The 23,732-nt window shown below is 43.2% G+C and overlaps 2 protein-coding genes across 3 annotated transcripts in view; both read left to right on the forward strand.

Moving 5' to 3' along the window:
• The window catches only part of zeb2a (zinc finger E-box binding homeobox 2a), a 57,280-nt gene extending 50,719 nt beyond the window's left edge, over window positions 1-6,561 (forward strand). For both annotated transcript variants that reach the window (XM_030757518.1, XM_030757519.1), the window contains exon 10: window positions 2,858-6,561. In XM_030757518.1, coding sequence (XP_030613378.1) covers window positions 2,858-3,462 — 605 coding nt within the window. In that variant the 3' untranslated portion in view covers window positions 3,463-6,561. The remainder of the gene's footprint in view (window positions 1-2,857) is intronic.
• Window positions 6,562-9,476: 2,915 nt separating this feature from the next.
• Window positions 9,477-23,732, forward strand: part of gtdc1 (glycosyltransferase-like domain containing 1) — a 35,097-nt gene continuing 20,841 nt past the window's right edge. Inside the window, exons 1-2 of the mRNA XM_030757350.1 lie at window positions 9,477-9,499; window positions 19,488-19,678. Of these exons, the coding sequence (XP_030613210.1) occupies window positions 9,488-9,499; window positions 19,488-19,678 (203 nt within the window). The 5' untranslated portion in view covers window positions 9,477-9,487. The remainder of the gene's footprint in view (window positions 9,500-19,487; window positions 19,679-23,732) is intronic.

Below are 23,732 nucleotides of genomic sequence, written 5' to 3' on the forward strand. Positions count from 1 at the left end.
TTCTACCCACCCCGATGCCTCCCTTCATTTCTTATGTCCTCACTTTTTTGTTTCCCTCCCTCCTTCTGGTTTTGATCTCTCACGTAGCTCTCCACTCGTAGCTCTTCTTTTCTCTTTTGTTCTCTGCAAGCCGTGGCCTTTAACATGTTCCTTTCTTTTCAGCGGGGGGTAGGCAGCCTTTAATATGGAGAGCATTACATAAACATTCAGCGCCCCAAATATAAGCAGCATTTTCTGCAGGATCTCATTCACACTGTGATAGGAGGAGGAGGAGGAGGAGGAGGAGGAGAACATGTTTGCATGAGTGTGTGAAGATCAAAAGGAAATATTAATTACAGCAGAGAGATGGTCCATTTCTTCCATTTTAAAACTGGAAACAAACAACTTTTTAAAAAAAGCACAGTAAAGGTGAACCCTACAGGAGCAGGAAACACTAGCATCCTTATTAGACCATTTGTGACCCAGTATATGGTTTATACCTGCAGAGTATATGAGGATGAATCCAACATGCTGGGTGAAATGAGGGGGCAGGCTTCATGGACTGCTTTTTATATTTTGCTGTTTTTCTGCAGGACACTTTTGATCCAAATCAAAATACGAAATTAAAACTTCTGATCTGAGATCAGGTGTTCAAATGAAAGTCTGTGTTTTTCAGAGAAGTTTGGTGCTAAAATCAGTCATCTTACCTGCCTTCCCTCTACCTTCACGTCTTTCACTCAGTTGCATCACCGCTTGTGTCGGCCACTGTGGCTAAAGTAATCCTGTGCAGTAAAACAGTCAGCAGAGCCTAAACCCACAGAATGTGCTCAGCTGCAGCAGAACAAACCCTGTGACCTTTGAAGTTTCTTACATGACCTTCAGATTCATCGCGTTTCTCTGCGTTTTACAGCTTCTGACCTCTCTGAAGCTAAAATCAGCAGGCTTTAAATAACATTATGAGCAAGTTCTGCTTTAGAGATGCAGAAGCTGCCAGCAGGTGCAGATCATTTCCTGATTATGATTTATTAACATTTACTGCAGCATATTTACAATGTTTCATGCAATCGCTGCAGTCCTTTAAGGTATTTGTATGTATTTATTTATTTATTGTACACAAATGATCTTGTTCAGAGAAAAAAGTAATTTGTCTGCACAAAATAACTTGGTAGCCATAATTGGATCAGACAGGAAATTATCACCATTTGAAGTAGTACTAAAAACCAAACACAGGTCTCAGCCTGTGCTTTTCTCTGAGTAGTTACATTCATCTGGACTTAATTTTTTTTGTAGACAGATTATTATCTTGCTCTCTTGTCATGAATTCAATATGTAATGAAACAGCTCCATAATTTTTCATTGACAAATGCCAAACTGATGGTTTCCTGCTGTCAGATCTGAGAGTTTGCTGCTTCGTCGTTGGTGGCAGCTCGTCTGTGCAGGAAGTCAGACCTGCATGTGTTTTAATGGAGTTTGGTTGATCTCACCTGAGAGTCATCTTTTAAAGACTGAGACCTGGTCTACCTTCATCTCTTTCACCCAGTTGCATCACCCTCATGCTTTCCCTCCCACCCCCAACACTTGGAGCAGGAATTCACGGTCTCAGTTATTTCTGCTGCAGTGTGTGTGTGTGTGTGTGTGTGTGTGTGTGTGTGTGTGTGTGTGTGTGTGTGTGTGTGTGTGTGTGTGTGTGTGTGTGTGTGTGTTAGAGAATGCCAGCTATGGTGGATGTTACAGACGCTCCAGGTCTATTTGTGGCTACACTCTGCCTGCATGTGTGTTGTGAGGAGTTGTGTGTTGTGTGTGTGTCGATTGTGCATGTGTGTCGGGGTGAAGCCATGTTTTTGGTGCATGTGTGCGTGGGACGTGTGATTGGACAGCGTTCAGCCTGCCAGTTGGCAGCAGGCTGAAGCATCCTGTTCAGTCAGATGGAAGAAATTTCCACCCGTACAGTCGTAGTAAACCAGCTCTGTGTGTGTGTCTGTGTGTGTGTGTGTGTGTGGGGAGGGGGGGGGGGCTGTTACGGCTGTTAGGGTTCCTGCTCCTCCTCAGGTTTAAATCTGGAGCTGTGATGTCACTGCAGCTTGTCGTAGGCCACCAAAGGTTCACGTTACCTCGTGGCGTCTCAAGCATGTCGCCCCCACCTCACTGCCGTCATGGCAGACAGACACCGAGCCTAACGGGAAGGGTTCAAATATTAAAATTGTGATTTGAAGGTTTTAATTCAAATTTATTGTTTTTTTTCCACCAGCCAATCTGACGTCCTCTACAGAAATATCACCCAATCAGTGGACCAATTTCACAGATCTGCAGATAATTCCTTTGATTATTGATCGGTTCAGTCAAGTGTTTGTCATTTTATTTCCTTTTTTCATGTTGCCTCGGTAACGACACATTCAGCCTAGTCTGGATTACTTATTGCACTTCTTGCTCAGTTACAGTTGTTGTGTTTCGTGGGCCAGATGTGGCCCAAACGCATCTGACACCCGGTCCCTTAAAGGTGGTTTAGGCCAGACTTCACACATCTGAATGCTTGCTTCAAAATAAGCCAAAAATATTCCCTGACTTTAAATAAGAGCACGTTTTCTTTAAAATGACTCAAACAAATAATAAATGAACTGATTATTTTTAGGGGTTCAAATAGAGGTATTAAAGTGAAGGAATCAGAAAACATTTCCTAATGTGTGTCGGTGTCTTTCTCTGACATAAAGTGACCAGAAGAAAACAGGATTGGCATCCACAGAGTCTCCCACAGAGCCCAGAGAGTTTGTAGCTCTTTGTGGGGTTTGTAGGTGTTGGTAGGGTGTGTCGTTACTCATGTTGAAGCTCTCCTGTGTGTTTCCATCCTGACAGTGTCCTGCTCTCCGTTGTGTCTCTGCAGGTAAACGCCCACATCAGTGTCAGATATGCAAGAAGGCCTTCAAACACAAGCACCACCTGATCGAACACTCACGCCTGCACTCTGGAGAGAAACCCTACCAGTGCGACAAGTGCGGCAAGCGCTTCTCACACTCGGGCTCATACTCGCAGCATATGAACCACCGCTACTCCTACTGCAAGAGGGAGGCCGAGGAGCGCGAGGCGGCCGAGAGGGAGGCCAGGGACAAGGGAGGCAGAGGTGAAGGAGGAGGCGTGGTGGTCGGAGGGCTGGAGCCCACCGAGCTGCTGATGACGAGGGCCTACCTTCAGGGGCTGGGGCCCCTCGGATACTCGGACCCTGAGGACCAGCAGGAGGATGGCAGCGGTACAATCCTGAGGGTCAGCAGTGAGGGAGGAGGTGGACGGGAAGAAAAGGAAGTGGACAGCAAGACATATGAGGAGGTGACAGACAGGCAGGAGGCAAGTTTTAGGAAAGAAGAGGAGGAGGGCGACAGCAGGAGCCAGATGGACTTGATGAGGGACAAAGAGGGTAAAGACTCGATCCAGCTGATGGACGAGAGTTCACGAGAAGGGAAAACAGACGGCAAATCGGACCAGGAGGACTGATGGGAAAAACAAAAGCTTTGGGATCCTGGCTTGATCCAGTGTCTGCTTCATGAGAGGCTGAAAGGAAAGATGAGGGGACAGTGTTCATCTTCTCACACCAAATTAGTGTTTACTTCAGACTTCCTGCTGAGATTTTAGGGTCCTAATGGGTCAAAGGTGTTTATGGTCTGATTCAGCACTTAATTCAAGCCTCGTTCACATTCAGCTGAATGCCTGAAAATATAAATGATTCTTTGATGGCTCCCACGTGGAGTTACTTCAGCATTATTAACAAAAGACAAAGAAAAACTTGTGGTCTCTTTTCATCAGGTTTAGTCTGATTATTTTCTTCAAAAGTGTTTGTTGACAGTTTTCAGTTTTACTTTTTAAGTCCAGGCGTAACCTTGCTCAATCCTCAGTGCTGCCAGATAAAGACGTTCAACAGAAACTAGCTAAAACCTACTTTAAAACTTGCTAAATGTCACAAGATGAAGTCACATCCTATGATTAGCTTAGCAAGAGTATGTGTGTCCTGCTCACTGTGCTGATACATAAAGTTTCTAATAGAGCAGAACAAATGAAGATGTTCTCAGTTTGTGTTGTCAAACATCACAAAGATCAGGAAACAGTTTCAGTATGACTGCTGTAAACCTGCTGTAAGCTCTGCAGTGATCTGCATCAGCACAGCACTTCTTAATATACTCACAGAGTGCAATCTGCGAGGACTTCAGGTTTCTGGACATGAACTGAAGTCTTTCCAGGTTTAAAGTCTGAAACATTCTGAATTTGGAAGCTTGAGGCAGCAGAGCTGTGAGTCATTCTTACACTTTCTTTGGTACTGCTCTGGTTTTCATTCGTACCAAAACTACTCGGTAGCTTCAGGCAGGTTCAGGGTTGGCAGGGTGCTGCGTACCTTCAGGGGACGTTCAAAATGAAAAAGAAAAAAATGAATTTCAAAGTCATGTTGACCGTAATGAAAAGGAGCGATTCAGAGACATTTTTATGACTGTTTCATGATTTGCTGTGAGGCTGGGCTGATGTAGTAACACTGCAGGTCCTTCAAATGGATCGAGCAGATTCTCTGTTATTTTTCAAGGAATAGTTTATAAATTGAAAGGCGAAAAAAGTCCATATAACGGCTCGGGGGGGGGGTGTTATCCGGGACACTCATCTTCACCTTGTGTTTTTTTTACTACTCAATGAGAGATGTTTGGATTCAAATACGCCCAAACAGAAGCTTCTCCTTCATTATTTGCAGTTGGATATAAAGAGGTATTTGTGAAGTGCTTCAGACATAATACAAGAGAAGATATGTTTTAGCATCTCCAGCATTTCCTGGAGACATGACTAACAACCTTGGCAATTCTGAGAATGAAGGGCTCGGTCGAATGAAGGGCTCGGTCGAATGAAGGGCTCGGTCGAATGAAGGGCTCGGTCGAAGGTGTAGTTCCCTGAACAAATGATTCGCTCCTTTGGGGGATTTGATGACGTAGCATCATAGATATGCAGCCATTAAGGATCCCTGTTTGACTTTGCTAGGTTATCTTGTTTTTAATCACCAGGACACCTGCACACACATTCAGTAGAGACGCACAGTTTCAGACCAGTGGGAGGTTTTATCTGCATTAAAATAATGATGTTAGTGACATAATTTTGCATGAGGTGAAAAATTTGATGCCAAATCGATGTAATTGCAGCCTGAACCTGATGATTCAAAGGTCATGAGTGTTTCATTCATGATCATAGCAAAACAAACAGTACTTTCCAAAAACAAGGGAAAAATATGAAGTTTGGTTTGATGAGTCATAATGGAGGGGGGGCACAGGAAGTCTGAATAACACTGGGGATGTATTACTATTATTATTAATATTGTTATTATCAGTGTTAATGTTTAACTTTTAAAACATTTCTACGCCCCGTATAACCTTCGTCAGTCCTCGAGTAGAGACGCGACCCGATGAGCGTCCCCGCCATGAAGCCCGGTGGGATTGTTTAAAAATCCACATTATGCAAAAAAGTAAACAAAAGAAGAAGAAGAAGTAATAATGATTATCATTATAATGACATGAAGCTGTTTTTAATGTACAGTATTATAAAGGCCTAAAAGCTGTGTGGTGCTATAATGTTCTTAACTTCTGGTGTCTCATTGTGTTTGAACCCCAATTCAGGAAATTGCACTTGACTCCCTGAATCACTACAAAATAAAAGAGAAAAAGAGGGAATACAGCCTCAAACACCTGGCCACTTCCTGTCAGTGTTATTGTCGTATTTTGTCTCCTTTTACTGTGATTTTTTTTTTTATCCGACTGTATTATTTTGCCAACTAACCACACGACTTTGGGCCTCCTGTTTTTGTTTTGTTTTTTGTTTGTTTTATTTTTTATGTGAAGGAGCATTTAAACCTGTGTGATTTTCAAAATAAAATGTGGAGTCTTAAAGTGCAGAGGAAATGAAAAAGACAGGACAGAGCCTTTTGAGTGTGTTGAATTTTTCTCCAGAGAAAGCCTTATTATATGCAAACCTTTCACCTGTGCCATCCCTGTACAGTGTCACCTACCTGTCCTCTGCTTCAGTATTACAGTGAATATCTCACCTGCGTCAGTGTTAGCGTAGCGAGGCGGCAGTTTCTTAGTTTACATATGTTTGTGCAATTTTCTCTGTATTTCTGTTCACCACAGTATTTCTGTCAGTATTACTTTTGTTTTTGAGAATTTACCATTTTATTTATGTGACTCATTTTATATTTCCTAATTTTATTTATTTCATACTGTAGTGTACAGTATTAGAGTTCCTCACAAATAGATCTATTTTAGTAAAATGATTGACTATTGGAGCAACAACCTGAACAGGTGATATTTGGAGCTTTTTTTTTGTTGTTTTATTTGAAACTACTGGAAATTCTAAATTCGGGGAACTTTTGATAAGAAGCTTATTGTGAAAACACTGTATTTTTAAAAAATCCACTTTATTCATCCCACTGAAGAGGTGACAGAGGACTGATGAAGATGATGAAGGAATTCCTGAAATGTTTGAAGTATTATTATTTTTAATTTTTAATTTCCATGCTCGAATAAATGTAGCCAAATTAAATTTTAATAAAGCTGTGTTATTCTTCTTGTAGCACCTGTGTCTGATTCATTAACACCACAGCGATGAAGACGAGCTCCGCTTTTAGCTTCCTCATATTACCGTCACATTTCTGCTCGCTCACATCATCGCTCGGCTCAGACAGGAAGCTCCACGCAAACATTTATTATCCATATGCCTGACTAAACACGTCACGTTTGATTTAAAACGGGCTTCACTTCTGGACCATGAGCTCCGTTCTGAGGGAACTTAATAAACTTCACAGCTCAGAAAGTCAAATATTAAACAACAACACAGCTCAGTCTGTGGATGTTTGAATGCAGGTCTGCAGGATTCGACCTTTTCCACTCTATGTGGTTCAGTTTAGGTTGAAATGAACGGGTTCACCACACTAGAGCGTTCTCGGCTTTCTGCTTCAAAGTGATGAATCCGACCCACAGAAGAAAAGGAGCAACAGCATCAACATGATCGTGGAGGAAACGTCTGGACTCACAGCGCTGTTTTCAGGAGGAGCAGCAGCTTCCTGTGAGACCGAACAAAGTCTGATGTGTTTTATGGATTTTATCTGCAGACGGTTAACAGCAGATTCACGCCCAGCTGCAGAGTTAGAAGATCTTTGAAGACCCAATCACATCCTGATGTTGCTGTAGATCCTAGTGGTGCGGCTCAGTCAACTGATGTCTGTACCAGGGTTAGATTTTACATTATAGTTTAGTTTTAGTTCATTTTTACTTTTTTCCTCTAATTTAGTTTTAGTTAGTTTTCAGAGCGGTTTTGCTCATTTTTATTAGTTTTTATTTTAGTTTAGTTTTAGTTTTTTGATACCTCATCAGGTGCAAGATTCAAGGTGCAAGAGTGACTATTGTGTTATAAAAACTCGACAAAAGATACTGTTTAAAAAACTGTATTCAATAACCGTTCACAAGACAGCAGCATTAAATGTGTGTAATGTTAAGGACACACATGAACATCAACAGGGGAAACATAAAGAAAAACCAACTCCAAAACTACAAAAAACTCTACAATACAGTTCAGCATCAGTGCAGCAGATTAACAACAGCTACATGTGGTGTGTAACATCAGAACGCAGCGAATGTTTGACAAAAACAAACTGAACTCTTTGAAGGAGTCAAAGGTCAAATCCAGCTGCACCTTGATGTTGCCCACCACATTAAGATGGTCGGTGCTGCTCAGAGAGCCAGCTTGGTTAGATGCTCGCTAATTAGACTTCAGTGCTGGGTCTTTGTCTACATTCATGCTTGTATAGCTGGAATGTGTGAGTTCATTACCTTGTGGTCCTGTGCTGGTGTTTTATTTGCTGTGCCGGCCGGGACTTTTCCCCCTCGTTGGGTTTCCGTGGCCGCCTTGTGCAGGATTCTCAGGTGGACTGTTGGTGGTTTTTCCACTTGGGAAGTGTTCCTCACTTTTTTTTATCATCCACAACAAGACACTCACTTCTGTCTGTGCTATCGTACAAAAATAAACACATGGGACTCTGCTGCCAGTATGGCAGGCTGTTTTAACATAAAATCCATTAGTCTGACTATCTGTAATTACATTTCAGATATCTAAAACTCCATTTTGACTATACAGAATAGTAATTTAAGATATCTGCATTTACATTCTGACTAGTAAGAATAATAATTCAAGATATCTTCAATTACATTTTGACGAGTCAAAATTCCTTTCAAGGTATCTCAAATGATGTCACCGGATTCGTCATTTGACGGGTCACACATCCGTAATTACAATTTAAGATATCTCAAATGTAATTATGACCAGTCAAAATTACATTTTTAGATATCTGAATTAAGCGATTGCGTGTAAGCCCCCTTGTGCTGTACTGAGCTGTCCAAACAATTGCCTGTGTAGAATTTCAGGTGGCTGCAATGGCGCTGGCCGTTGTGGACAAAATTGTAAGAAAATTCAAATATATAGAAAGAGCTCTTCAGTATGGGATATGCTGAGAACGTGAAAGTCATGCACTTGAAGAAAATCTACAAAGAATTGTTGATTTTATGTCAGGCCTTTTTCACAAACTGCCTCATAAACTTTCCACCAAAATGCTCCTTAATTCAAGACATTAGTGATGTCATTCTGACTAGTCAGAATGTTAATTTAAGATATCTTAAATAGAAAAGCCGTCAAAGTTACAGATATCTCTAATTTAGTTTTGCCTAGTCATTTGCTTTCATTTAAGATATCTTGAATTACTGTCATTCAAGATGTCTTTAATTAGAATTATGACTAGTCAGAACAAAAAACAAGATATCTTGAATTAACTTTCTGACTAGCCATAAATCAATTACAGATATCTGGAATGTAAGTGTGGTGAATCAGATTTTATGTTAAAATGGCCTGCCATACTGTCATTACTTTTTGGACCCACACAGTGCACGCACGCACGCACACAGTTGTGGCACGCCCAGCTTAAACTGCTAGAGCAAAAAAAATGATTTCATATCGGTACACAAGGCTTTTAAATAAAATAACAAAAACAAAGGTCATTTTATCTGTAATTTCAGTTTGTTTTAGTTAGTTTTGTAAACCCACAACAGTTTGTTAGTTATCATTTTTTCCTTTTAATTATCGTTTTTGTTTTTTCAGTTAAAATGTTTTTTCAATTTCAGTTTTCATTTGTTTTGTTAATGATAATAATGGTCTGTACCACAGTAACAGCAATCCCCGAGATTCTAAGAGGCTACATCCATACATATACAAATATATATGCTACTTTCCTCTGTGGTAATAAACACAGAGTTGTCTCTGTGAGTGCTTTAAGTGTCTTTAATAAACTGCAGTTTTTAGCCCTGACTTTAAATCAATTTAAATGAGTTTCAATGTTAAAACTGGACATTTCCACTCAGAAGAAAAGGCGGAAAAACTTTGGGCCCCGCGGCTTGGCTACAGAAGCGACGTGATGACGTCAAGCCGTACGTGTACCGCTGTGAGCTGGGAGATGCAGTCAGAGGTGAGTGTCCCGCTGTCCGTGGACGGGCCTTTAGTGTGAGGGGCCCCGGGCCGCTGTTTGCCCCCCCGCGAGTGCTTTGCGCAGCCGCGTCCCCGCTGGAAACAGCTCGACCAGTGCTCCGGTCCTCCAGCTGGTTGTCATCTGCGGGGAGCGGGGAGGCGAGCGGCGTTTTTACCGAGGAAGAGAGCTAGCTGTTAGCGGCTCATTGTTAGCCGCTAACAGCTAGCTGAGCCCTGCGGTGTGTTTGGCTGACAGCGCTGAGCAGCAGGACCGAGAGTGTTTAGGGGGTCATAAAGCCTGGAAACAGTGCTACACCAGGAGATAGACGCAGCCTGGCCCGCGTATTTAAGTTCCCCACAAACACTGCAGCGGTGCTCTGACACACACTGACAGCACATACGGGGGTTTGCTGTGAATGAGGAGCGGTCTGAGAACAGGAGATCTGAGTTTTTAAGTCACTGAATGGACTCCAGACTTCAGGTCTGTGTGAGGTCCACATGATGATCCTTATGAAGAAATCCTGCTAATTGTGCTGAGCTGGCGCTAAGTAAGGTCTGCTCATCCACCTGTGAGGTCCAGGTGTTCTTTTTTTTAAGCCTCATCAGCGTTTGCATCACCTTCAGGTCATTCCATCTCCAGTCATTGTGGACCTTCTGCTCCACCATCTGCAGTCTGAATAAAAATGTGATGGTCCAAAGTTTGGACATGATCGTCATCGCTGTCAGACATTAGCTTCATGTACCAAATACTTTATTTTTATTTTTTAAAGGTCTGTTCCCCTTTTTTGAGATCTGAGGCCTTATTTAGACAAAAAAAATCTCAACAAACTGTCAAAGGTTGAACCTGCTGCCGGCTTTTCAGAGCCTCAGAATGATCCGGATCTGCAGCCCGGGACCGTCACATCCCAGAGTCGCTCAGTCAATGCAGGAATCACAATCCAGGCTGCACACACTCACACAAAACTCCACACTGCACAAGACTAGAGACGGTCTCTGAATGGAGCAATAACTACACACACGCACACACGTAGAATACTTTCAGCCACAGAAATGAAGAAAATGTTTTCATTCATTTTTCATGCTGGATTCAGTGTTCTACATGCTTTACTCAGCATCATTGTAAAATTCAACAAATTCAAACTCCATTCAGAAACTGTCATTAGTTTTTTTTTTTAGTCAGTGTTGTGTTTTGAATTTGTTCATGTTTTAATGAAGCGACACTCGTGTTGTGACGTCGGCCCCAGGCTGCAGATCCTGATTCATTTTGATGCTAAGAAAGGCCGGTGACACTTTTTATCTTTAACACGTATTCATGTTCAAATTTCAAAGTGCAACAAAAGGCCTGAAAGTGGGTGGATGAGCCATTTTAAAAAGTATGACACTGACATTTTTCAGAGATCACTATAAATGTCTGAACTTTGGACCATAAAATTTTCAGACACATCGGAGGAGGTCGAGCAGAAGAGGTGCTGATTGGAGATGGAGATGGTTCATTAGACCTTTACTGGCTCTCAAATAAAGCAGGTTACTTTAGATACTGCGCACTTCATTTATCAGCATGGTTATATTTACGTGTGCAGTAAACGTAGTGCCGTGCACACTGAGCTGAGAGCGGCCGTGGCTCAGGGAAGGTGTCAGTCTGGAGTCACAGATCCAGTTTGGTCCAAACAGGTGAGATTCTCTAAGAAGATGTGAACTTAAGCCAAAGTGCAGCAGTTTGGTTTTGTCCTGTCTCATGCTGATCGCTCACAGTGAGCTTTGAATGATGGAGCCAGCTCTGTTTCTTCTGCAGTGTCTGTGGAGAGCCTCAGGTTTCTGTCCCCTCACTAAATGCAGAGTCACTGTGAGCTGAGCCGGAAAAACCCGACAGCAACGTTTACTGCGTGCACGGGGGCGGTTAGAACGCTGCTGTAACACACACAGAGCTTCATCGCATCACAGCCATAGTACTGAGGAACTGTGCAAAAGCCTTGGACTGCCCCGAGCACGTGCTCTTGAGCAACAGTTCTCCTGCTTTCTGGAGGTCTTACAAAGTTCTGCTTTGGACATTGGCTGTTTTTCTCCCATTTTCAGTCCAGTCCTTGTACCTGACCAATATCTGAGGGATGTTTTTGTTTGTTCAGCCTCTGAACTCTGACCTATGAATCATTCAAGCATAAAAAGCTTCTGGCCTTTTGTTACTGGAAGCCTGTCACAGAAGCACTGCACTGAAAATCAGTGGCAGCAGGTCTGATGGAGGGATGAATCCAAACCATCATCAGTAAATATGGAGGAGGTCAGGAGAGGTGCAGCCATCTGTGAAACACGGTGGAGGCTCTGTCATGGTTTGGGCTGCATCTCAGCCAGCGGTGTTGGAGATCTCGTCAAAACTGATGGAATTACGGGCACCAGGGTGGCTCAGCGGGCAACTGCATATGCAGCGTGGCAGTGTGGTAGCCCGCTCAACCGCAGGTTTGAGTCCCGACCTAGTTGCCATTTACTGCGTCTTCCCCCATCTCTCTCTCCTCCTGCTTTCCTGTCTCTCTCCATAGCACTATCAAATAAAGCTGCAAAAAGGCCAAAAAAACAAACAAAAAAAAACTGATGGAATTATGAACTCAGAAAAGTGCCGTCAGATTTTGATCCACCGTGCAGTACTATCTGGAAAACATCTGACTGGCAACAGCTTCGTCTTTCAGTATCATCCCAAACACGCTTCCAGTGCAGTAGAAGCATCCCTGGATAGAAAAACACACAGTCATGGATCGGCCTCCCCAGAGCTCGGACCTCAACATTACTGAAGCAGTGTGGGATCATCCTGACAGAGAACAGAACAAAAGGCAGAAACATTCAAAGAAGTGCTCTGAATGTCCTTCAGGAAGCCCGGAGAACCGTTCCTGCATACTGCTTAAAGCAATGACAGGAAGCTGCCTCAGAGAGTTCAGGCTGAGCTGAAGAATAAACGAGGTCACACCAAACGGTGACTTTAAAGCTCGTTAGAACTGTACACACCCTGTTTTTGCCTTATGTGCTGTATTTCCATGTGTCTTTGCACGTTTCTCTAAATCGCTGCACATATTTCCCATTTTCCTGCAAAATATGAGGGGTGGCTCAAGACTTTTGCACAGTACTGTATGACACTGAGAGTTTAGGTTTTAATAATCAAAGGAAACAAATTAAAAACACATGAACTTGTTCTACAGTTTCCTGCAGTGCAGTTAAAGCTTTAATCCAGGGGCCTGACCTCATCAGGAGTGCACATGTTTATGCTGCGTTTGAAGACCATAGAGGAGGACGGCGCTGCAAGAAGAGGATGTGTCGGCATGTTAGACGTACAGCTGATGGTGTGGGTGGAGCTTCAAACGTGTGCTCACAGTCAGACCCACCCCTCGCCGTGATCATGATGGTGAAAACATTCATCTGGAGGCCTCATAGTGGGACTTCTGAAACCAGTGGCTGACGTCCATCTTTTATGTACAGTGTGTGGTTGTTGGTGGAGGTTATGGGAGGGTGGAGCAGAGCATCATCGGCACAGAAGAAGTTCTGTGTGTAACGGGCCGAATTGAAGCGAACGTGAGAACGAGATGACGTCTTCATCAACAGCTGTGTGTGTTCATGTCTTCCAGCATGTGTGTTTGAGTCCTCTGAGGCATACGCGGAGAACCCAGACCAGGACCTTTATCTAACCCCAACCCTAATCCCACTGATGGTACCAGCCACAGGTTCATGCATATGGGCTACATGCACTGCCTGGCCAAAAATAAAGTCGCCACCAAAAAAAAAGGTCACACTAATATTTGGTTGGACCGCCTTTAGCTTTGATTACAGCATGCATTCGCTGTGGCATTGTTTCGATAAGCTTCTACAATGTCACAAGATTTATTTCCATCCAGTGTTGCATTCATTTTTCACCAAGATAAACCGTGATGATGGCAGATTCTGACCACTGCGCAAAGCCTTCTCCAACACATCCCAAAGATTCTCAATGGGGTTGAGGTCTGGACTCTGTGGAGGCCAATCCATGTGTGAAAATGATGTCTCATGCTCCCAGAACCACTCTTTCACAATTCGAGCCCGATGAATCCTGGCATTGTCATCTTGGAATATGTCCGTGCCATCAGGGAAGAACAAATCCATTGATGGAATAACCTGGTCATTCAGTATATTCAGGTAGTCAGCTGACCTCATTCTTTGAGCACATAATGTTGCTGAACCTAGCCCTGACCACCTGCAGCAACCAGATCATAATCCAGGTGGCGACGTTTGTTTTGGCCAGGCAGTGTATTTGGACTTCACAGGCCTTCAGAGATCTCACAGAGAGCTGATGACAGTCCTCATGTAAACAGGAGAAGAATCAGTAGGTCATCTGCTGAGAAATTACCTTCAGCTCAGAGAGATGCTGATCATCAGCATGCTCTCTGTTCAGGAACAAACACCCAGAAAGTGCTGAAGCACCTGAATGTGGCGTCCCTGCAGAGACAGATGTGTCACAGATGTGTCGGAGGCCCGGGTGGCGTGTCAGGAACAGTCAGAGTGAAACCAGCAGCTCAAAGTCAGAGGGACTCTGCTGCTGACTCATTCCAAGAGATTTCAGGCTGCAGCTCAGAAATCCTCCCTGAGGGGACTCTGCTCCTCGGGTTGTCCCGGCTCCACGTCGGTCCTCTGTCCACCCAAGTCCAGCAGCTGCTGCGGTGACAGGTCTGACCGCTGTCCTTGCATGCTGAGGTCATCAGGGCTCCGCCCACGCCGCCTGCCGCGGGCGCAGGTTTCCAGAGATTCCACGGCGTGCTGTTTCCAGCCTGACTCAGGCGGCGAGCAGCTGCTGGGGGGATTCCCTGCGGGGAACGCCGCTCACATTAACCCTTTGTTTCATGTGTGTCGGCAGCTTCCAGGCTCAGTGGGAGGAAAGGTGTTTAGGTGAGATGAGTGTGAGCTGGAATCCCCCGCCGGCTGCAAGGTAGAACTATCCAGCTCACTTCTACTGATGAGCTTCCTGTCTCTGATGCCACTGTTCGTCCACGCCGTCCGGTGCTCTGGGCTCCTTTAACAGCCCCGCCCACGTGTCCTGCTTCAGGACGTCAGGGTTAGCTTTAGTTTGACGCTTCCCTTCTCAGTCAGTACTCCGTCTGTGATGATCCGGATCAGTCAGGAGCAGAGGCCGCCTCTCCTCTCTGGTTACCCCGTTCAGTTTATTATTATCATATTTATTCCTCCACCCTCACCTCCGATCTGCACCACAAACCTGATTTTATTTCCTATGATTCAAAGACTTCCTGTTTTCATTAACAGCAGAGTGTCTCTGAACACAGCGCTGTGTGTAACGTAAAGGTTTCTGACTTTTACCACCAAAATATAGTTTTACATACTGAATAACTTATTCATTTTAACAGCACTTAAAGTATTTGTACCTGCTGATTCATAGAAACACAGGAATCAGAGATTATTGACGTAAGTATGAAAAAAAATCTGATTAATTTTAATCTGCTGCAGACTGCTTCAACATAGACTTCAATACTGTAAACACAGTGTGTATCAGAGGCTTTTACTGTGAAAGATTCAGAAATATGAATCCTCAGGAAATGTTTCATCACAGCGGCTCTCATCACATGTTTCTGAGGAACGATGAACTCAGTTTTTAGCAATTTTTTAAATCGTTTTTTGATCTTTTCAGTGTTTAAATGTGTGCACTCATTATTGTTTAACATTACTGATAATTTTATATCGTAACAAAAAGCAGACATCAACTTTCTTTGGAAACAAATAAAATGACACCATCAGATTCGAACCCAGGACCTTGTCACTGTGAGGCACCGCGCTGCCCTGCTGCCATGATCAGATTCTTGTTCCAGCTGTTTATGCAGATGAATTTATTAAAATCAGAGATTAGAAACGAGTTTCAGCTGCTGGCTCGGGCCTGCTGAAGGCCCGGAGCTGACAGAAACAAACTTTATTCCTCTAACTTTGTTTTTATTAATAAGGTTTTCAGCTGTAATGATGAAAATCATAAATCTCAAGGTTTCCTTACAGCAGAAAGCTAACAAAAGGCTCATGATTCAAATCAATAATGATTTTGATGAGGAGGGGGCGGCTCTGAAAGCCTTTGATGGTCAAAGTGTGGCCCGAGGCCCTGGCAGGCCCGTCACAGGGAGTCTGGGGGCCTGCTCAGTTTCAGGTTAGTGTGAGCAAAAGGTTTCTGCTCCTGCTCAGCTTCGTGACACAGAGCGAGGAAACGCGTGGAAAGTTCAGAGAAGTTAAAGACGGAAAAAGACGAAGGTGAAGCTCTTTAACATCGTTCCTGTGTGATGGTAAACATGGAAAAACTGATAATTGTCTGATTTCTAAATGAATCACTTGTTAAATGGGACAAATAAGTGAAGAGGAAGCAGCGAGCTGATGCTTTACAGCTCTGGAGGTTCCTGCTGTGTTTGTGGGTCCGGAGTCTCAGACCGGCTCCTCTGGGTTGAAGGTCGGAGCGTCCTCTCACACGTTTGCATGTCTCACTGTATTAGGCAGGAAGTAGCTTTCAGAATAATGGCTGACATTGTGCTCAGATTTGTCTGCATTAAATTGGCTCATTTGGCCGTGCTGATTGGAACGCCGTGCCCAGCGATATGGGCTGATTGAGCGTGTGCGGGCGCCGCTGAGTGCTTTGTGGGCAGCTAATGGAGGCGGACTGGAAATCACTGGGAGGGGATTCAGAGGAAGGACGGAGCTGCTGCTCCGTAAACTCCATAATGGACTCTATCAGCACACATTGTGCTCACAGATGAGCTGCAACAATGGATCCAGGCTGCAGCCGCTGCAGGATCAGCCTCTGCCTGCAAACACTGATTACTGTGAGCTCAGGGTGGAGCTGCTGTAGGCTGCAGTTTAATCACACCAATAAAACTGCCATTTCCTGATTTTTACTTTAAAATGAGGCGTGTCTAGGTCAATATCTGTGCTTCAGTTCAGGCTGAAACATCTGGATAGCTGAAGCACATCAGGACAGACGGAGGAGCTCCTGACTGGTTGTTTATCAGCAGGATTAGTGGAAAACTTTGGGCTCGATCAGGAATTTCTGGAGCGATTCTGTGTTGTGAAGCATTTGATGTCATATCTCCATTAAAAATCAGACAGAAAGAAGCTGGAGAGAACCTCAGGTCCAGGAGCACATCTCCCACTGATCTTTAAGAAAGGTAACTGTACAGAGCTTCTTTCACCTTATCAGTGTGATCCATATGATCAGTGGGCCTCATTCACAAAAACATCAGTGCGATTGCTTCAAGCATCAATCCAGGACTTCCTGTCTGTGCTCAGAGCAGACGCAGAGCTACGTCAGGTCACATGTGGCAGTAATAATCATAATGATAATGAGTCATTTACAGCTTTCTAAACAGTGAGCACCAGTCACAGAATTAGAATATCAATCAATAAATAAATGACTTGTCTATAAAACACGGAGCAGGGTGCATAAAGTGTGAGTCTGTTCAGATATGAGTGTGTGTCAGCTGTAGGGTTTGGATGTGTTCATTTAAACAGCCTCGGCTCAGGCTGTGTTACTGTGAGCTCCTCAGTAAATATCATCTCAGACTGCAGAACAGGGGTGTGTGATATTCACAAAAAATAATATCTCAATATTTTCTATAATTTTTTCAATAACGATAATAAACAGTATTTTGCATTATTTAAAAATGTGTTTGTACAAGAAGTGCAAGCTGGTAAAATATAAGACTTGAATCAGTGTTTTTGACATGTTAACTTATTTTTATTTTATTTTATTTTATTTAACCTTTATTTAACCAGGAAAAACAGATTGAAATTAAAATCTCTTGTTCAACAGTTTCCTGGGCATCAGGACAAATGTAAATAGAAAAATTTCGTCGAGTTTTTCAAAAGAAATTGCTCAATATGGAAGACTTGACAGAATGGAAAAAATAAATAAATAAAATAAAATAAGAGGCTGTCCAGGGGGATTCCTCCTACATTATAGCAAAATAAATCACAGAATCTACACACCGTCATCTGATCAGAAACCCGCTTTTGGCAGACTGCTTCAGCGTATTATCCAAGGCTCCAAACAGGTGAGCTCCGAGAACATCGCTGGGTTATGACGCAGTGATTGTAATATACCTACTTTAACTTAAAGGATATTAACATCCATCCATCCATCATCTTCCTCTTTATCCCGCTAGTCAGGGTCATGGGTGGCTAAAGTTTGCTGAGTGTGTGTTTTGCCAGACACCTTAGCTGATTAAGTTTTTTCTTGGACAGCGGGTTCCTGAAACTTTTCGTAGTCCTCATACTCATTGATAGGGGTGTGCGATATATATCGTCTACGATAATGTCGTGCGAGCAGATGTTATTGAGTATGCTAATGAGGAAAAAAACAACAATCAAAACGCGTCAGGTTCACGCGTTCACTACTTCATGCTTTAGTACAGGCTGCTGCGCGTGCGCATTGAGAGTGCCCATACTGTGCGCTAGCATAGCTGCCTGAACAACACACCTAAAGCTGGAAATGAGTGAACACACTGCACCAGGGGAGGAAACTCAGACTCACAGTCTACCGCCTTAATTCCTAGGTGAGGAGGTGGTTTGCTGTTTGCAGACTTTGTAAGAAAGCCGATAGCTCCACAACGAACCTGTTCATCATCATCGAGTATGAGGACTATGAAAAGTTTCGGAACCCGCTGTCCAAGATAAACCTAAATCCGAAAATACACACTCAGCAAACAATAGCCACCCTTCCCCCTGACCACGACTGGCAGAATAAAGAGGAAAATAATGAAAGGATAGATGTTAATATCCTTTAAGTTAAAGTAGGTATGTTACAATCACTGCGTCATAACCCAGCGATGTTCTCGGAGCTCACCTGTTTGGAGCTGAAGCAGTCTGCCCGAAGCGGGTTTCTGATCAAATGAGGCTGTGTAGTTTCTGTGATTTATTTTGCTATAATGTAGGTGGAGTCCTCCTGGACAGCCTCTTATTTTATTTATTTTTTCTCCTTCTGTCAAGTCTTCCATATTGAGCGATTTCTTTTGAAAAACTCGCCGAAATTTTTCTATTTACATTTGTCCTGATGCCCAGGAAACTCTTGAACAAGAGATTTTAATCTCAATGTGTTTTTCCTGGTAAATAAAGGTTAAAATAAATAAGCTGCTGTCTCAAAAACATTGATTTAAGTCTTATATTTTACCAGCTTGCACTTCTTGTACAAACACATTTTTAAATAATGCAAAATATCGTTATCGTTATTGAAAAAATTATAGAAAATATCGAGATATTATTTTTTGTCAATATCACACACCTACTTGTTGATGATGGAACAGGTTAGTTGTTGAGCTATCTGCTTTCTTACAGAGTCTGCAAACTGCCGTCTTTTGATCAGTGTCAGTGTTTTCAAATCCAAACCACCTCCTCACCTAAGGAATTAAGTCTAAGGCAGTAGACTGTGAGGCTGGCAATGTCTGAGTTTCCTTCCCTGGTGCAGTGTGTTCACTCTTTTGTTCTCTGCAGACTAATGTGAGCCACTCCTCAGTCACCTGTAGCAGACTCACCTGTGTGGACAGCCTCTGTCTGCTGGGAGGCTTCAGAAAATCAGAGAGCTCCTAAATTTGTATATTCTGTCTTTGCCGGGCAAAGCTCGTGAAATTAAAATGTAAATGAAGGAGATGTTTCAGACTCAGCCTGAGGCGATTTTGGTTCGTCTGTTTATTCAGACTGAGACAGCAGCGTGGCACACCTGGACACCTGCCCTGATTCACCTTTTCTGCTTCTCCCTTCGGACACTTTTTTAAAGTTAGAGTCATAAACTGCTGTAACAGCCAAGTGAACATATTTCCTTATATGGAGAACTGTGGGCGTGGCAGACCAGGAATATGCACCTGCCGGTGTAAAATAAACCTGATTTACTAACATTCAGGTGTGTCATGAATCCAAAGTGTGTTATTGTGCTCAAAGTCAGAAACATTCTCTTCACATAAGTGAATGAGTCCATCTGTGAGTAAGTGCTCTCTCCTTTCTGCCAGGTGAGTCCGCCTCCCAGCGTTCTGCTGGTGGAGGCATTTTACGGCGGCTCGCACAAACAGCTCATTGACCTGCTCAAGGAAAACATCGACGGCTGCTCCGTCTTCACGCTGCCCGCCAAGAAATGGCACTGGAGGGCGAGAACAGCAGCGCTGTACTTCAGCCAGACCATTCCTGCCTGTCCGTCATACAGGTGAGACCCCCACAGGTGCCATTAGACAGACTAAAGCCTCATCCACATGTGGATCCTCACAGGCTCATTGTAGTTTCTGTATTTGCATCAGGGAACCTTATCATGTATTGTAACCTATAAACCAGCACCTCCTCCAAGCCTCTTTAACACTAACCAGCACCTGTCCATTAATCACGAACATCACCACATGAGCAGCTCACAGCACAGACTCCAATACAAACTCCACATGAGGACAAAAACTATGAGCTGATGTGGCTTTACGCAGGATTTCGATGGAGACATTAGAGCCCACGCTAAGGTTAGCCAGCTAACTGCTAACAGAAGTCAAAACAAAACTACAGTCAGCATAAACATGAACCAAACTGCACTCATGTACTGATACTGAGTTTTGTATCAGCTGTGAGCCGGTGAATGCTGAATGGTGGAGGAGTGAGGACGAAGGCTCGGGAAACTCCATCAGTAAATTTGATGACTCAGATTAGTAATTAATCATCAGGCTGCGGTCCCTGCATTGGTAAAAGTAGGTAATGCTGGAAACTTAAGTTGCGTCACAGTTAAAAGTCAGAAACAGCAGAGGACTGCAGACAGAGCCCTGAGGAACTCCATTTTGTCAGAGGATGTAGAGACCTCATTAATGAACAAGTTAAGATTAGCCAGTTGGATCAGTTTCATGAGTCAGACATTTTTCACGATGTAAGGTTAAGTGAGGAAGGCATTAATAACCAGCTAGTTGGGATGACCTGGCTTTACTTGGGTTAAAGTGGGATTTGGCAGGTGGAGGAACCTGAAGTTCAGGTGTCGCAGTGCAAAAAAGTAACTTAGAAATATGGCACACGATACGGTGTTTTGTGAGATCCAGCAGATTGTTCTTTGTAGATAAACTGTGATCAGCTGACCTGCTGCCCTCTGTGGCTCCAGACAGCTGAAGTCAGCAAAACACAAGCAGATGTGTCAGCAGCTGGATGGCTGATTTAACCCTCAAAATGCCGAAGGCATTGGCCGTGGCACAACGTACTTCAAAAATGCTGCTATTCGCGAACTTCCGGCAACAAATACAGTAATACCCCCATATGGCTGTGAAGTGCAATTTCTGAGCTTTCAGGAACCGTTTGAATTTTTCCGATAGGACAAACGGTCGCGGAGTTACGGTACAAAGTCAGCTGATCAAAATTCCTTTGATCAGCTGACTCGGCAGCCATAAGCTATGTCTTAACAGCTGTTCACGGCTGGTAAGGGCAGGAAACCGGAGCTTCAGCGGCAATCGCCCGGCGTTAAAGGGTTAAACCTGTCACACTGAAGTTAGTATAAAGGTCAGATTCAGTAAGTGAAGAATCATCATCATCATCAGCTTAACTTTAAAGTGATGCCTGCTGTCCTTGATGTAACCATCCCCAAACATCCACACCAGTCTCTCCTGCACTGCAACCTATAAATAAGACATTTATATACTTTAGTTAGTTTTGCAGGACATTTAAAAAACACAATTCAGCAACACATCATGTAAAGATGCAATATTCAACTCTAAACTGAATGAGGACTTTCCATGGAAGATTTACATTTCCAGTCTATCAAATACTGAGCGGCCCTTAAATCACTCTCCATCTGTCTCACATTAACGCTGTTTTCTGTCCCTCTGAGCACAGCGGTACCTTCAGCTCTGAGACACACTGAGGCCAACTTCACTCACAGTTTGTGTAACTGCTGACACATGCTGTGTTCTTTGAAATTACCTGCCACTTAAAAAGTTACCTGCAGTCTTGATGCTCACTCCTCTTCATTTTTATTTATTTATTTTGTATTCCCAGCCTTCCCAGGATTCCCTCATTGTTTTTCAAAACCAAATGAAAAAACAAACAAAAATAAACGGGTCACTCAGGGTAACCTATCAGAAACTTCTACAAAGACCCCACGCCCCCATCTCCATATTTACATTCATTTTAACTTTATTTAAATAGCACACAATCACAACAAACAGTAGCCTTTTATATATGTCTCTGCTTCAACACACCTGAGTCAAATATAGAAGTCATTAGCAGGACTCTGGAGAACTTGACTGCATACTGAGAAGGTAATTCAGCCATTTGATTCAGGTGTGTTGGATCAGGGACACATCAAAAACCTGCAGGACACTGGACCTCGAGGCCTGCATTTGAAGAGCCCTGTTGTGAGGTAAAGACAGTAATTACAGAGAAAATCCAACAGTCAAAACGACCCCCTATGAGCAGCACTTGGTGACAGTGGGAAGGAAAAACTCCCTTTAACAGGAAGAAACCTCCATCAGAACCAGGCTCAGGGAGGGGGGGTCATCTGCTGAGAGGGGGGAGAGACAGGACAAAAGACACACTGTGGAAAAGAGCCAGAGATTAATAATAACTAATGATTAAATGCAGAGTGCAGTATAAACAGAGGTGATTGAAAAGAAACCCTCAGTGCATTATGGGAACCCCCCAGCAGACTAGGCCTATTGCAGCATAACTAAGGGATGGTTCAGGGTCACCTGATCCAGCCCTAACTATAAGCTTGATCATAAAGGAAAGTTTTAAGCCTAATCTTAAAAATAGAGAGGGTGTCTGTCTCCTGAATCCAAGCTGGAAGCTGGTTCCACAGAAGAGGCGCCTGAAAGCTGAAGGCTCTGCCTCCCATTCTACTCTTAAGTATCCTAGGAACCACAAGTAAGCCAGCAGTCTGAGAGAGAAGTGCTCTGTTGGGGTGATATGGGACTATGAGGTCTTTGAGATAAGATGGGGCCTGATTATTCAAGACCTTGTATGTGAGGAGAAGAATTTTAAATTCTATTCTAGATTTAACAGGGAGCCAATGAAGAGAAGCCAATATGGGAGAAATCTGCTCTCTCTTTCTAGTCCCTGTCAGTACTCTAGCTGCAGCATTTTGGATCAGCTGAAGGCTTTTCAGGAAGCTTTTAGGACAGCCTGATAATAATGAATTACAATAATCCAGCCTAGAAGTAATAAATGCATGAATTAGCTTTTCAGCATCACTCTGAGAAAGGATGTTTCTAATTTTAGAAATATTGCACAAATGCAAAAAAGCAGTCCTACATATTTGTTTAATATGTGCATTGAAGGACATATCCTGGTCAAAAATGACTCCAAGATTTCTCACAGTGTTACTGGAGGCCAAAGTAATGCCATCCAGAGTAAGTATCTGGTTAGACACCATGTTTCTAAGATTTGTGGGGCCGAATACAAGAACTTCAGTTTGATCTGAATTTAGAAGCAGGAAATTAGAGGTCATCCAGGCCTTAATGTCTTTAAGACATTCCTGCAGTTTAATTAATTGATGTGTGTCATCTGGCTTCATTGATGGGTAAAGCTGAGTATCATCTGCATAACAATGTAAATGTATGCAATGCTTTCTAATAATACTGCCTAAGGGAAGCATGTATAATGTAAATAAAATGTGGAACTCCATAATTAACCTCAGTGTGTGAAGAAGACTCCTCATTTACATGGACAAATTGGAGACTACCACCTGGTGTCTAGGCCATGTGACTGAAGTCTAAGGTAGCTAGATATCAAACCACATTAGCAGGCAACCTAACATCAAATAAAATAATTACAGTTTTAACAACAAACCTTCAACAAATGAGCGAGATGAGGTTAGCCAGCCAGCTGCTACAGCGAGCATCACGTGATTTGTTCACAGTTCTTGTCTGAAGACTGTCTGGCCAACTTCAGCGTCTTTCTGCTAATGTTAGCTAACTATGGTTTACAAAGCAGAGAAATGCAGATCAAGATGGAAGAAGAAGAAGAAGAGGAAGAGGTTCTGAAGCAGCCACAACAAAGACGATCAGCAGCTCACACGCAGCAGGGCTCCAGTTATTGCACCAACAAAGATGCTTTTTCAGATGACTTCATCAGCTAATGTTACGAGCCGTCACTGTAGATGAAAACAGAGCTCTAATGAGATGTCCTATAGATATCTGCATGTTCATATACAGACTCTGTTAATAGATACAATCACTTCCCAAACTCTATATTTGACGTGTCTGCAGCGCATCTCGTTAACCAGGCTTTAATTACAGCGACCTGAA

Source organism: Archocentrus centrarchus, chromosome 21 (assembly GCF_007364275.1).
Source record: "Archocentrus centrarchus isolate MPI-CPG fArcCen1 chromosome 21, fArcCen1, whole genome shotgun sequence".
NCBI classification, from domain to species: domain Eukaryota; kingdom Metazoa; phylum Chordata; class Actinopteri; order Cichliformes; family Cichlidae; genus Archocentrus; species Archocentrus centrarchus.